This window comes from Nakaseomyces bracarensis (genome assembly GCF_045282275.1).
Source record: "Nakaseomyces bracarensis strain CBM3 chromosome Unknown Scaff12_0, whole genome shotgun sequence".
In the NCBI taxonomy this organism is placed as follows: Eukaryota; Fungi; Ascomycota; class Saccharomycetes; order Saccharomycetales; family Saccharomycetaceae; genus Nakaseomyces; species Nakaseomyces bracarensis.
In genome coordinates, this window is record NW_027263958.1 from 773,472 (window position 1) to 785,983 (window position 12,512).

At 35.1% G+C, this 12,512-nt stretch overlaps 5 protein-coding genes across 5 annotated transcripts; 3 read left to right on the plus strand and 2 right to left on the minus strand.

The window, feature by feature from the left end:
- Window positions 1–1,801: 1,801 nt before the first annotated feature.
- Window positions 1,802–2,767, plus strand: CIP1 (Cip1p; the record flags this gene model as incomplete). The annotated part of the gene is made up of 1 exon (XM_071053904.1): window positions 1,802–2,767. One exon carries the CDS (start codon window positions 1,802–1,804, stop codon window positions 2,765–2,767), a length of 966 nt encoding a protein of 321 aa, XP_070910316.1.
- A 1,773-nt stretch (window positions 2,768–4,540) lies between these two features.
- On the minus strand, window positions 4,541–4,906 carry MRPS16 (mitochondrial 37S ribosomal protein bS16m MRPS16; the record flags this gene model as incomplete). Its single annotated transcript, XM_071053905.1, has 1 exon — window positions 4,541–4,906. One exon carries the CDS (start codon window positions 4,904–4,906, stop codon window positions 4,541–4,543), a length of 366 nt encoding a protein of 121 aa, XP_070910317.1.
- Window positions 4,907–5,539: 633 nt separating this feature from the next.
- RRP12 (mRNA-binding protein RRP12) lies at window positions 5,540–9,184 on the plus strand (the record flags this gene model as incomplete). The annotated part of the gene is made up of 1 exon (XM_071053906.1): window positions 5,540–9,184. The coding sequence occupies one exon, from the start codon at window positions 5,540–5,542 to the stop codon at window positions 9,182–9,184; it is 3,645 nt and encodes a 1,214-aa protein (XP_070910318.1).
- Window positions 9,185–9,385: 201 nt separating this feature from the next.
- TAF3 (Taf3p) lies at window positions 9,386–10,537 on the minus strand (the record flags this gene model as incomplete). The annotated part of the gene is made up of 1 exon (XM_071053907.1): window positions 9,386–10,537. One exon carries the CDS (start codon window positions 10,535–10,537, stop codon window positions 9,386–9,388), a length of 1,152 nt encoding a protein of 383 aa, XP_070910319.1.
- A 903-nt stretch (window positions 10,538–11,440) lies between these two features.
- Window positions 11,441–12,286, plus strand: COQ5 (2-hexaprenyl-6-methoxy-1,4-benzoquinone methyltransferase; the record flags this gene model as incomplete). Its single annotated transcript, XM_071053908.1, has 1 exon — window positions 11,441–12,286. One exon carries the CDS (start codon window positions 11,441–11,443, stop codon window positions 12,284–12,286), a length of 846 nt encoding a protein of 281 aa, XP_070910320.1.
- Window positions 12,287–12,512: the final 226 nt, after the last annotated feature.

The following is a 12,512-nucleotide window of genomic DNA, read 5'->3' on the forward strand; positions in this document are numbered from 1 at the left end:
TTTTTCCGAAGAAACCTGTTCTTCACTTTTTATTTTTTCTGTTCTCGATGGATCTCGAGTCTCCAATATACAACTGTAGCAAACCGATTCGATATTAGGGCGCCCGGCCGATAAAAAAAAAAAATAAGACCAGAAAGCTCGATCTTCAAAATAGGAGAAAAAGAAGCGAGAGACAACGGAAAAAAAAAATTGAACGACCCCGGTGAGGATTGAACTCACGATCTTGCGATTAACAGTCGCACGCCTTAACCAGCTTGGCCACGGAGTCTTGTTAATTGTTGTATACTTGCAAAGAAGCTTTATATGAAATTGGTGGAAAATATCATAACAATTTATTACAAACTGGTATTAGAACTGATAGCAAGATTGTCCATACAGTATCTATCGATAAACTAAGTCTATACAAAAGTAATTTAATTATTATTATTTTTTTTCTTTTACAAGGGGGGGTTAAGGCAATATTACATTATTATAATCCAATTATAATAATTACAACTAAAATAGAAAATCCAATTTATGTTCTAACTCTTTATGTTTAATACCAAGGGCTAATTTTATGGGTTCATTTTCTTTTTTTTTTTTTAATAACAGAATTGAGTACTCCTAAGAAAGTTTTTTACCTTTTGCTGTTTTCTTTTTAACCCACATTTACCAATTTTGGTTTTTTTTTTTTTTAAATTTTTTAGTTTTAGTTTTTAAATTTTATATTCTGGCTTTGCTAGAAAGCCAAAAAAAAAATTTAACAAAAACGCTTGTATTTGTTTTTTTTTCTTTTTGTTTGACACAAAATTCTCGGTTCCTTAAAAAAAAAATTGTATTTCATTATTCCGCAACAAAGGAAACGGAGTAATTTTTAAATACCTCAAAGAATCATATGAAATCTGAAACAAGTCAATCACTGCCATGTCTAAATAAATGGCTGCATTTATTTATTATTTTCTAGGTGGGTCTATTTGGTCATTAATAATACCACGCCCATTTATTTTACTATTTCTATTGTCTTAAAACCTAGCGTATATGACTGTGTTCTACACAGAACTTTAATCTTTAATCTTTAATTTTAGTTTTGTCCCACCTCTCATAATTTAAATTTCCCTATCAGGTATCTCCCCCTCGAGGACTTTCCTAATCCCTTTTCTCACCCAATTGTTTTCCTGTATTAAACGTGTTCCTGTTAAGAAAACCCAGTACAATCCCTTCATCCTCCCCTTTCTTTCTTTCTTCCACATACGTAGATCTTAATGTCCCGTCCACTTCGAATTTCCTATTCGGGAAATATAAATCCCGAGGATTGTCGAAGGTGCATCCAATTGCCTACGGGGGGGACCCAGGGAAGAGCACAGAACAAGCACAAGAAGAGCTTACTTGTTCCCACCCCCACCATAAAAAAAACTAATAAAACTATCAACGGAACAACTCAAAACCTATAAAGTGGTGTAGGACGCGAAAACCGGAACAAATATTTTTTACAACAAAACGTAGAAGACGGGAAAAATAAAAAAAGGAAGAATATAGTTCAATTGCCGTATATTAAACCCTGTATATAAGATTTTTTGGGGGAAATAACTATTTAATAATAATAAATAAAATAAATACTTGCAAAAAAAAAAAAAAAAGGAGCCTTTCAGAAGTACTAAGTTCTTTTTTAATATAAAAAGTAAACGGTAAATAAGAAAACAAAACAAAAAAAAACTCAAGAATATAACTTTAAAAGCAAACAGGATAAAATAGGGGTTTTATTCTAACAAAGGAAATAAAAACTAACTAAAATATACGGCAAACTAACAAAAAAAAACAAACAATGACAAATATAGAACAGCCTCAGCCTGTACATTGCGAATATGACGATATGCGGGATTTACATACTCCGATGGTTATGACTCCAGTTAATGGTATTATCACGAACAACAATGTGAATGGGACGCTTGGGTTTAAAGGGCTTGGGAAGCAAACTATAACTCAACACCTTCCTCCTTACCTCAATGCTAATAGGACTAGACAGAACAGTAACTCTTCGCTTGCTAGTTCTGTGTCAGATTTCCCTATGAACACCGGGTATTCTTTGAGGAAGCAGGCCTTATCTAACACCCCATTAAATGGGTCCGGTTCAAGCAATGGTGGAGGGCAGTTTTCTCAACAGTTTATATCATTATTAATGGAAGCTTACCAAGTTATCTCTATGGATCCTACTGTGACGCCATTCGACACCATGAATCCTCCATCCGCTATCTTAAATAGGGTGGCAAAGCTGGCTATTGATACCGCTACAGAGAGAGCTATTGACATTGGATTTGAAAGAAACAACTGGCTTTTGACTCTAGTTAGACAGAGACTCCTACAAGAGGTAAGAAAAGACGGATACTTGTCAAGAAATGCCTCTCTGGTATCTCTGCCACCTGCTGCCCCTATGTTTGAAATGATGAACAGTAATAACACTGTGTTTCAACCTGGAAATGATGGATACGGAGTAGACTATTTTAATTACAACTTTGCCCAACTGAGCCAGGCTTCCAACAACGGTAACAATATGAACTCAAACGACTTGAATATGAACAATAATAATGTCAGTCCGAACAATTTCGTCGGTACTCCTACCGCAGGTAATGATACTATGAACTTAAACTTCCCTAACCCTAGTGTGATAACCAGACAACGTAGTAGTACTCTGTCTCCTCTTCCTTCCTCCCTCAATATTCCTGAAGACTCTACACTCATGATCCCAGATATTTTCAAAAGGCGAATGGACTGCCTGAAAATGAAAAGGTAAGAAGACAATATTAATTTTTTTCTTACAAATCAAACTCACCACTTCTCACCTGACTTGTTTCTGCATTTGTTGTTCAATTTTATTGATCCTTTATTTCCATCTCATATCTTATCTGTTTTTGTATTCCTATTTGTTATTTTTTGTTTTTTTTATTGATCAATCAACCATTAGCACAACTTTGAAGTGAATTATGCGTGAATGGCTAAAATTACAACAAATTATAATTTGAATCGTCCTTCCCAGTAAGAGCTTTCTATTTTATTTTGCCTTTTACCTTTATTTCACTTTTCCTTCATGTCATTTTTATGCTTTTGAAGCTTAACCTAAGTTCTTGCCAATCTGAAGTTGATTACAAACCGAATTGAAGCTAGTATTACTGCAACATAAGTCAACCCTACTATTTCTGTTGATCAACCAACGAAAATATAAAAAATACAATAACAAATAGAATAAAAAATATGGATACGAAAGAGGAACAAATAAAAAATTCAAAGTACCATTACTTTGCTATGGAAGTGAAATAAAACAAACCATAACCATTTTAACGACCTCCACCTATTAATATATTATGTCCTTAATTGCTCAGAGAATCCCAAAATTTGTAACTCTTATCATAACGACTGGGTACCAATATAACCTCTTATCACGACCAAATCAATTCCAAAAAAGCTGTCTACTATAGCCAGATGTAACGCTTAATTTTGTAATCCCATCAACAATTTTGTATTTTCCCTTAAACTATAATATCATTTTTTTTAAACATTTTATAAACTGTCCTTCCCTTTTTTTGTAGTTATATTTCAAATAGAAATAAAAATAGTGTAAGTACGATAAATTTATATTAACGATCACATTTTATTTGATAAGTCAATAAATATCAATACAGAACGGGCTATTAAATAAATTAAAGAGAGGTCTGAAAATTTTAAATTCATTATTATATTTAATAATACATATATATAGAGAAAATTTTTACTTAATCAAGAATATAAATTAAAAGGGTGCCACGTGAGATACGGTATGAGTTGCTAAAAATAAAATAATTGAGGCTTCAACTCACATTATACTACATCTAATTATTTTATTTTTATTTTATTTTATCTTCTTTTTTTTTTTTTTTTTTTTTAATTATAGCCCTTTTTTACTTCAATTAGAAATACATAACGTACTAACGTTTACTTAATACCGATGGTATGGCAGCAATTGTGTGTCCGTAAGGTTCCGAGGTCTGAATACAGTTCCCAATTGGGAATTACTTAAGCTACTGACAAGCAATATACTAATGAATAAAAAAAAAACAAACGGTGATAACGAAATTCCTATTTTTTAGTAAGCTTTTCTTTTTTTAAGAATTTCTTAGTAGAATAGCAATAACTACCCCGATAATGTAATATAATTTAATTGCCTAATTAGTGTATGATTTCAGAGCAATAATTGACAAGTGGAAGATAGATAATGCACCCTCAGCCCACGTCATCAGTAGTCAATTGCATTTGATTATCTTATTTTATTAGATTAAAAAGAAAGATAATTTATTTACATGGTTCAAAAAAATAAAATACATATATATATCGGATGAAGGGGAAGCAGATTAAGTAAACCTGTTAGTACTATTGGGGTATTAGCCAAAAAGCAGTTCGGTAGTAGGCTATATAACTGTTGTATCTTCGGTTATAATGCAGGTCTATTTTTAAGTACCGCATAACCTTTATTTTTTTTCAATTTTTGTGCATTATGGATATTATCAGTAGAAAGTACAAGTATGATAAGTACTTACTCATTTAGTTCTCTCTTTGGTTGTACCACTGGATTCTCAAATATGGTATTTTTCTTAGAGCCCCATTCTGGACCTAATATCCCAGCTTTTTGAAATAACCGTATAACTGTATCACTAGGTTGCGCACCAACACCTATCCAGTACTTGGCTCTATCAAAGTCTAATGCTACTTCTTTAGTAGGGAATACGCCTTTCTTCACCTCATTTCGTTTCAGAGGCCTAGGAACAGGGTTATATGTACCGAGAACCTCAATAGGCTTTGCATCTCTAGCTTTATGAGATCTTGCAACCACAATATTGTACACCGGAGAGTTCACTCTACCAAATCTAGCTAACCTTATACGTACTAATCCACAAGCCATTGTAGTTTCTTCTATATTGTATTCTTTCTTTCAACTCTCTATCCTTATCTCAAGTTACTTCTAAAATATCAAGCACAGCACGTTAGAGTAAATAAAAAAAAGAACCACAGATAATTTCAAATTTGAAACTACTATTTCTAAAACAAAAAATATGTAATCTTGGTTTCCTGACTTATCTTCAATACTTTAGACCAACTCTTGAACTTCCTCATGAAGTCATTGCTAATACAACAAATCAATCACTCACAGTTAGAAAATATAGAAAAATTAGGCTACAAGGACCACAACATGGTTATAGTCGCTATGAACGGTATATCACATATTTAGTATGCAATGATATATATTAACCAGAATAACCACATCATTACCCGGACTGGAAAATTTTCAATTGTATTCAAAAAATTGAAAAAAAAAAAATTAAAATTTTGCGATGAGCATGCTCATCGCGATGAGCTTTATACAGTACAGGCTCTTGAATTATTGTGATTAGACTTTGCGGAACATCTTTCCATGTTTTAATAAAAGTAGCTATTATTTTATTTAAAATTACTCTTTATTTACATTTTAACTGTATAGTTCTATTTGTTACAGGATTACAATAGATAAGCGTATTATCCCAAATAAACAGAAAACATGGATCCAGATCAAGTAGCTCACTGGCTGGAGCTAGAGGACAGATTGTCCAAGATCAGATCTCAGATTCAGTCCAAATTGGATAATCAGAAACATATTGCCATTATTCTAAGTGCGGTGGAGGAAAACATAGATACTACACAGGAGATGTCCAAGAACATCGTGCAATATTTGCTTACTTTGATGACGCTTCTTGACCAAGGAATGGATAAAGAGACACATATGATCAAGGACTTGAAATTGACTACATCTACTACGTATATTCTAGATATTATCTTTCATTATTGCCCAAAAACTTTGCTGAGGAAACAATTTGCTGACATCCTGACAAAGATCGCTCCCTGTATTACCGATGAAAAGGCTGAAGCTCCATTGATTAAATCTGCCATCGGATGTCTTGAAGCACTATTGATTGCACAAGATGCACAAGCATGGAATAATACTTACGATTTGAGCATTACTCCAAGAAGAGGTCTTCAAGGTTTGTTGGAATTAAGTACCGATCCAAGACCCAAGGTCAGAAAGAGAGCTTTAGATTCTGTTTCAAACATTTTGAGCAATCCACCACCAGCACCAACACCTCAACATGTAGCTGCAGGTACTATTGTTGACTATTCTCTATCATCTTTAATTAGCATTCTACAAGAACTATCAAATACCTCAAACAAAAAATTGAAGGTAAAAGGTACAATGGAAGAATTTTCCTCGAGAATTATCAGAGCTTTGAGATTAATAAATGCTGTTATAATGACTGGACAATGGCCTTCAAATAAGATCGAACCGCTTTGTGACTCCCTATTGGAGGTTACTAAGAGTTCTGAACAATACCTTGTCTCTACTGCATTTGAATGTTTCGAAAACCTATTCAAATCCATGGCTGAATCCACTATTACATCAGGATTGGCTGAAAATAAGTTCTTGAAGGTTTTAGATATTATATTCTCTTTGAAGCCATCCAACAACGATACCCATTTGACTGGATCTTGGATTGCTGTCGTGGTTAAGGCTATGTCTACATACGCCATGCACCAACCATTAAAATGTTTCCAAAAAATCCCAGAAGTTTTTAGATTAATGTCCTTTTATATGGCAAGCGAAACACCAGAAATTTACCTGAGTGCATCAAACTGTTTGATGGCTTTGATCTCAGATAGTATTAAGGACGATCAATTATTATACCCACCTGCGGTTTCTTCTGAGCATGATCAGGCAGTTGCTAAGGTAATTAAGGAACTTGCTCTAATTATGGTTGATTTCCTATCTATTAAGTTCATTCATTGCGCAAAGGAAACTCTTAATATATTGGCAGCATTATTCAATAAATTAAGATACAGATCGAACCCATATTTTATCAGTGCCTTGCAGCTTGTTGACAAATGGAGAGTTAATGAAGAGAATTACCTTGAGATTAGAAATGAAGCCGAAAATGTTATTGGAGCTGCCATTTCGAGCATGGGCCCAGATGTTGTTTTGAGTTTGATGCCCCTAAACCTAGAAAATCCTTCTGATGATGAACCCGGTAGAGCCTGGCTAATACCTATCATCAGAGATTATACAAAGAATTCTAAACTTTCTGTATTTTCACAAGAATTGGCACCTCTAATTAAATTTTTTGAATCTAAATTTGACATGCTACCCCAAGAGTCAGTACAATTGCGTGTTTTTCAGACTATTGTAGACCAATTATGGTCCACCCTTCCACATTTTTGTGAGCTTCCAATGGATCTTCAAGAATCTTTCAATGATGAGTTTGCTTCAGAAATTTCCTCATTGTTATACAGTAATATTAACCTCAGAACAACTCTCTGTCACGCTCTAAGGATGCTTGTTGAAAGCAACTCACTATATGCTAATGGTGCTCTGTCAGACGACATTCTTCTACAGCAACATTTTTCGATTGAGGAATCTAAACAGAATGTTGACTACTTGGCCTCAAAATCGTCTAATATCTTAGCTGTGCTATTCAATGTTTACACTGAGACTGCTCCAAACTCTAGAGGTTATATTATGGAAACTATAGAGGCTTACTTAAAAATTACCAAGAAAGATGATCTAGAAAAAACCTTTAATAATGTTTGTTCATTGCTAAAAGATGCTATTGAGAAAGAAAACAATAAGCAAGAAAAGAGTAAACCCCAAGTCACTGCAACACTACTTGACTTTATTGTCTGTATGACCAAATACCTTCCTGAATCCTCTTATACTGCTCTATTTTCAATTTTCGGCATCACAATTAACTCTAAGAATACATTAATCCAAAAGAGAGCATATAGAATCATTACGAAGTTAACTGAATTAGAAACAGGCTCTAATGCCGTTTTGAAATACATTAATGATATTGAAACTATTATTTTGGACAACTCTAATACTGTTCAAACAGCCTCTAAGTCAGCTAGATTAGCTGCCATAAAAACAATTATAGACTTACTTCCTCTAACTGACCTTCACTTCATCGTCAAAATTGTTCCTGAAGTTATCCTATCTACAAAGGATGTAAATGAAAAATCCAGAGAATCTGCATTTGATACCCTTCTAACAATGGCTAGAAAGATGGCCCTTCCAGGTGGTCTAATAAAACTTTCAGAAATTGATGGTTATGGTGCTGATACTCCTGAACAACAATCTTCTATATCAGAATTTTTCAGAATAATTTCTGCTGGTCTAATTGGTGAATCCCAACATATGGTTAGCGCTACCATTACTGCATATGCATTTTTGGTGTATGAGTTCAAAGATGATATCGATACCCACACTCTAACAGAAATTTATGACACAATTGAATTGTACTTAACTTCTAACTCAAGAGAAATTGTTAAAAGTGCAATTGGATTTGCTAAGGTTTGTGTACTTGGATTACCTGAGGAAATGATGAGACCAAAAATTCCAGAACTTCTTCCTAAGCTACTACGTTGGTCTAATGAACATGCCGGTCACTTCAAATCTAAGGTAAAACACATTATCGAACGTTTGATTAGGAGATTTGGTTACGACTATATCGAAGAACATTTCCCAGAAAATGACCGTAGACTATTAACCAATATTAGAAAGATTCGTAATAGATCGCAACGTAAAGATGTTCCAGATGCTAATACTGTGCCAACATCTTCTAAGAGTTCTAACTTTATGAATGCATTCGATGAAGCCATTTACGGTTCAGATGCTGAAGATAGTGCTGCTGAAGAGGAACCTACCAACAACAGGAAGAACGCCCATAGAAAACAATTTATTGTCGAATCAAATGACAACCCACTTGATTTGTTGGACTCTGAAATTCTTGCTCACGTTTCCTCCACTAAACCTAAGTCCCTAAAGAAGGATGGTTCCAAGAAGCACTTGATAAGTGATGATGCATTTTCTTTCGATGATGAAGGTAAGTTGGTCGTTAAGCAAAGTGGTAAGCAAGCAAGTACCAATGATGATGATCCGCTACAATCTGTAACCAGTGGTATCAATGCTTATCTAGAGGCAGTCAAGTCCGGTCCTGTCAGAGGTCAAAGAAATAAACTAAAATTTAAGAAGAAGGGTGGTGATGATATGGATGATGATGACGAAATAGATAGAAACCTACCAAAATCTCGTCCACTTGGAAAATCTGGTAAGATCGGTAAGAAAGGTGGTAAGTTTAGAAATAAGAGGAAATTTTAAGACATTTCTATTTTACATATATAAAATATTCCACCTTTTCTAAAAAGTTTGAACTTGATACTATAACTTATTTCCTAAATAAACTGTATACTATAACAAGACAAAAATTTATATGCAAATAAAAGAAGTAAAGAAAACGTTAGATCGACAAATTTTCCACATTGATATGTGGGCTAAATTGTAAGCCGTTAATTCAATATACTAAAACTCATTACCGAAATCAAGTGATGCTCTTCTCTGAAACGTATTATCCATGTCCTCTTGTTCATCAAAAATAGCATCTGGGTTATCTAGTTGATAGTCCATTGGTATGTCTATACCATCTTGTATGTTTTCATATTGTTGTAGAGGAATAGTAGGTTCTTCATCAACCATGACATGATCCACATTACTGGGAGAGGCAGAATCTGAATGGAAGTCTTCATTAGTCATATCTTCTTCATTTTCTGAATCCTCTGCCGGTTCTTCAAATGAGAGTATAATGTTATCTAAACGATCTTCAGGCCTTTTAATCGGGAGCAATCTCAACAAATGGTCCTCTTTACTCAGTGTTTCATTTAAGGTAGTCGGGAGTAATTCATTTTTACCATCTTCTCTCGAAGACGCCAACTCTCGTAAGGACGAGAACTTCAAACTAGGTATATTCGGCAGGTTTTCCAGTGTCCCAGACATATTCGAGTGCTTCTTTCCTAGTTCAATCCGCTGGCGTGCTAGTACCATTCTAATCCAATCATCAGTTTCACCATTGTTAATCAATTCTTCTATCAGTTCATGTTCATGCTCATCCTGTTGTTGCTGCAGTGGAGGTAACATTGGCTGCTTTGGCTGTGCCTGAACGAGTGGAAGCTGTGGTTGTGATTGTGATTGTTGTTGCTTCGATGGAGGAGTGGGTTCTCTTTGTTGTTGTAATTGGTTTATATACTCGGGTATGGCACTCAGAGGCTTCGTTGTCTTGAACCCGTCACCTTCGGCCGTCAGAAGATCCACTGAAGGTATAGCTACCTGTCTTGTAATTCTATTCTGCTCATCCACACACCATCTTTTGAAAGATTCGATGCCTGACACCTGGGAGGCCTCCAGGTCCCGCTCACCATACACATCCAGAACATCAACGGGGTTGATAGCTTTCAAGTTCTGCAACGCAAGAGTCAGGTCCTGTACCGCGACTCCACCACCTCCTCTGGCCTCCATAACACTTCGTACTTCCCCCGTTAGTAACTCTAGGTATTTCACATACAGATCAGTAAATGAGTCCACCGTAGCTGGAAGAGCCCTATCGAAACCAGTAGCCCTCAGCAACTGCAACATCGACACCCTAAGCAACCCATAGAAAAAGGCTTCATTACTGCTCATTTGGCCCTCTGTAAGTATTATTCTTGCTGTTAGGTATTATAAGATATTCCGTGGTAAGAGCAAAAGCCAATCCTTTACACTCTCTTGCTACAATAGCTGAATATATCCATACATTGCGTTTTATATTGGGCTCATCCATAGCACTTAGCACTTATATCCTTATACGTGAGCACAGACACGCCTGCAGGAGACTGTTACTTTCAAAAAAAAATTTTTAGTACCTTATATGAATCACATGATACACCGTATAATATTATATTCATATAACCTATATATATAAATATATAAATATATAGCATAATTCAACTTTTACGATGCTTTATACTGTATCTCTCATCGATCTCTTGGGATATCTGCCTGTGTCGACGTCTCCCCCCTGCATTTTCTTTTTAGTCATTATTGTTTAACAGTACGAACTGGGTGTTACTGTAGAACTTATTTAATCGATACCAATTATGTGTATATACACATAATTGCCTTCACTTTAAGTTACATGCGTAGTGTCTACAAGTCAAGTTACATACAATTGTGTCCTCACTTCAAGTTATATACAATAGTGTCTAAACACGAAATCATCAGAAATGATCACTTATATTTCTTGCTTGTTCTAACGGCTAATGTTATAAGTAGTCATATCACAGGACTACTGTACTACCATTTGGACTGTGTTACTGTATTGTTACATGTTGATTGTGATTATTAATTTGAACAATGCCCTCGTATGGGCGATGCGGTACGAACTTCGGTTTCTGCTGGGGGTGAAAAAAAAATTTACTAGTAAAATGCTTGTTGGTATTACTTGGCAGATGGGGGGCATCCCCTAACTCTCAATTGAAATACTTAATTATATCTCTGGTAATTGTTCTTACCTTCAATATAATAAAGTAAATAGAATTAAAGAAAATGTTGAAGTTACTTCGTACACCTGGGGTGAGGTTTATGTCTCGTACTGTTGCGCTCAATGCCAACAAGACGACCCATTTCGGTTCCAAGACTGTGCCTATGGAGCAGAAGGAGAAGCTAGTCGGTGATGTTTTCAGTTCTGTTGCGTCAAAGTACGATTTGATGAACGATGTTATGTCATTGGGGATACATAGACTGTGGAAAGACCATTTTATTCACAAATTGGATGCTGGGAAGAGGCCCAATTCTGTGGAGCCATTGAATTTCATTGATGTGGCTGGTGGTTCTGGTGATATTGCGTTCGGATTGCTGGACTACGCAGAGGAGAAGTTTGGCGATGTCGAATCCACGATGGATATCGTTGATATTAATCCTGATATGTTGAAAGAAGGTGAGAAACGTGCGATGGAAAATAAAAAGTACTTTAATAACCCTAGAGTGAACTTCATTGTTCAAAACGGTGAAATTCTGGACAAGATTGTCTCTGACTCCAAGGATGTATATACGGTCTCCTTCGGTATTAGGAACTTCACGGATATTCAAGCTGGTTTGAACACAGCTTACAGAGTTCTAAAACCAGGTGGTATTTTCTACTGTCTAGAGTTCTCTAAGATTGAAAATCCTGTTATGGACCTTGCTTATCAACAATGGGCCAAATTATTGCCTGTCATGGGTTCCATAGTAGCAAACGACTACAACTCCTACGAATATTTAGTCGAGTCCATTGAAAGATTCCCAGACCAGGAGTCCTTCAAGTCAATGATTGAGAAAGCTGGGTTCAAGTCTGTTGGATACGAAAGTTTATCATTTGGTGTTTGTGCCATCCATTGGGGTGTTAAGGTATAGAAGGGAGGTATAGGATAAGCCACTACTGATATAAAGAGCATTTATATTCGTCTCTTAACAGTTCTACCAGATCACTTTTGTCCTTTTTTTTGATGTTTTTTACCACAAATATTATTTCTGTACATATTAATAACATTTATCGAAGTTAACCTATTAATGATTTAATTAGATATTAGCTCAAAAATATAATAAAATACTACTTTGATGTTTATCAATTATTTTCAAA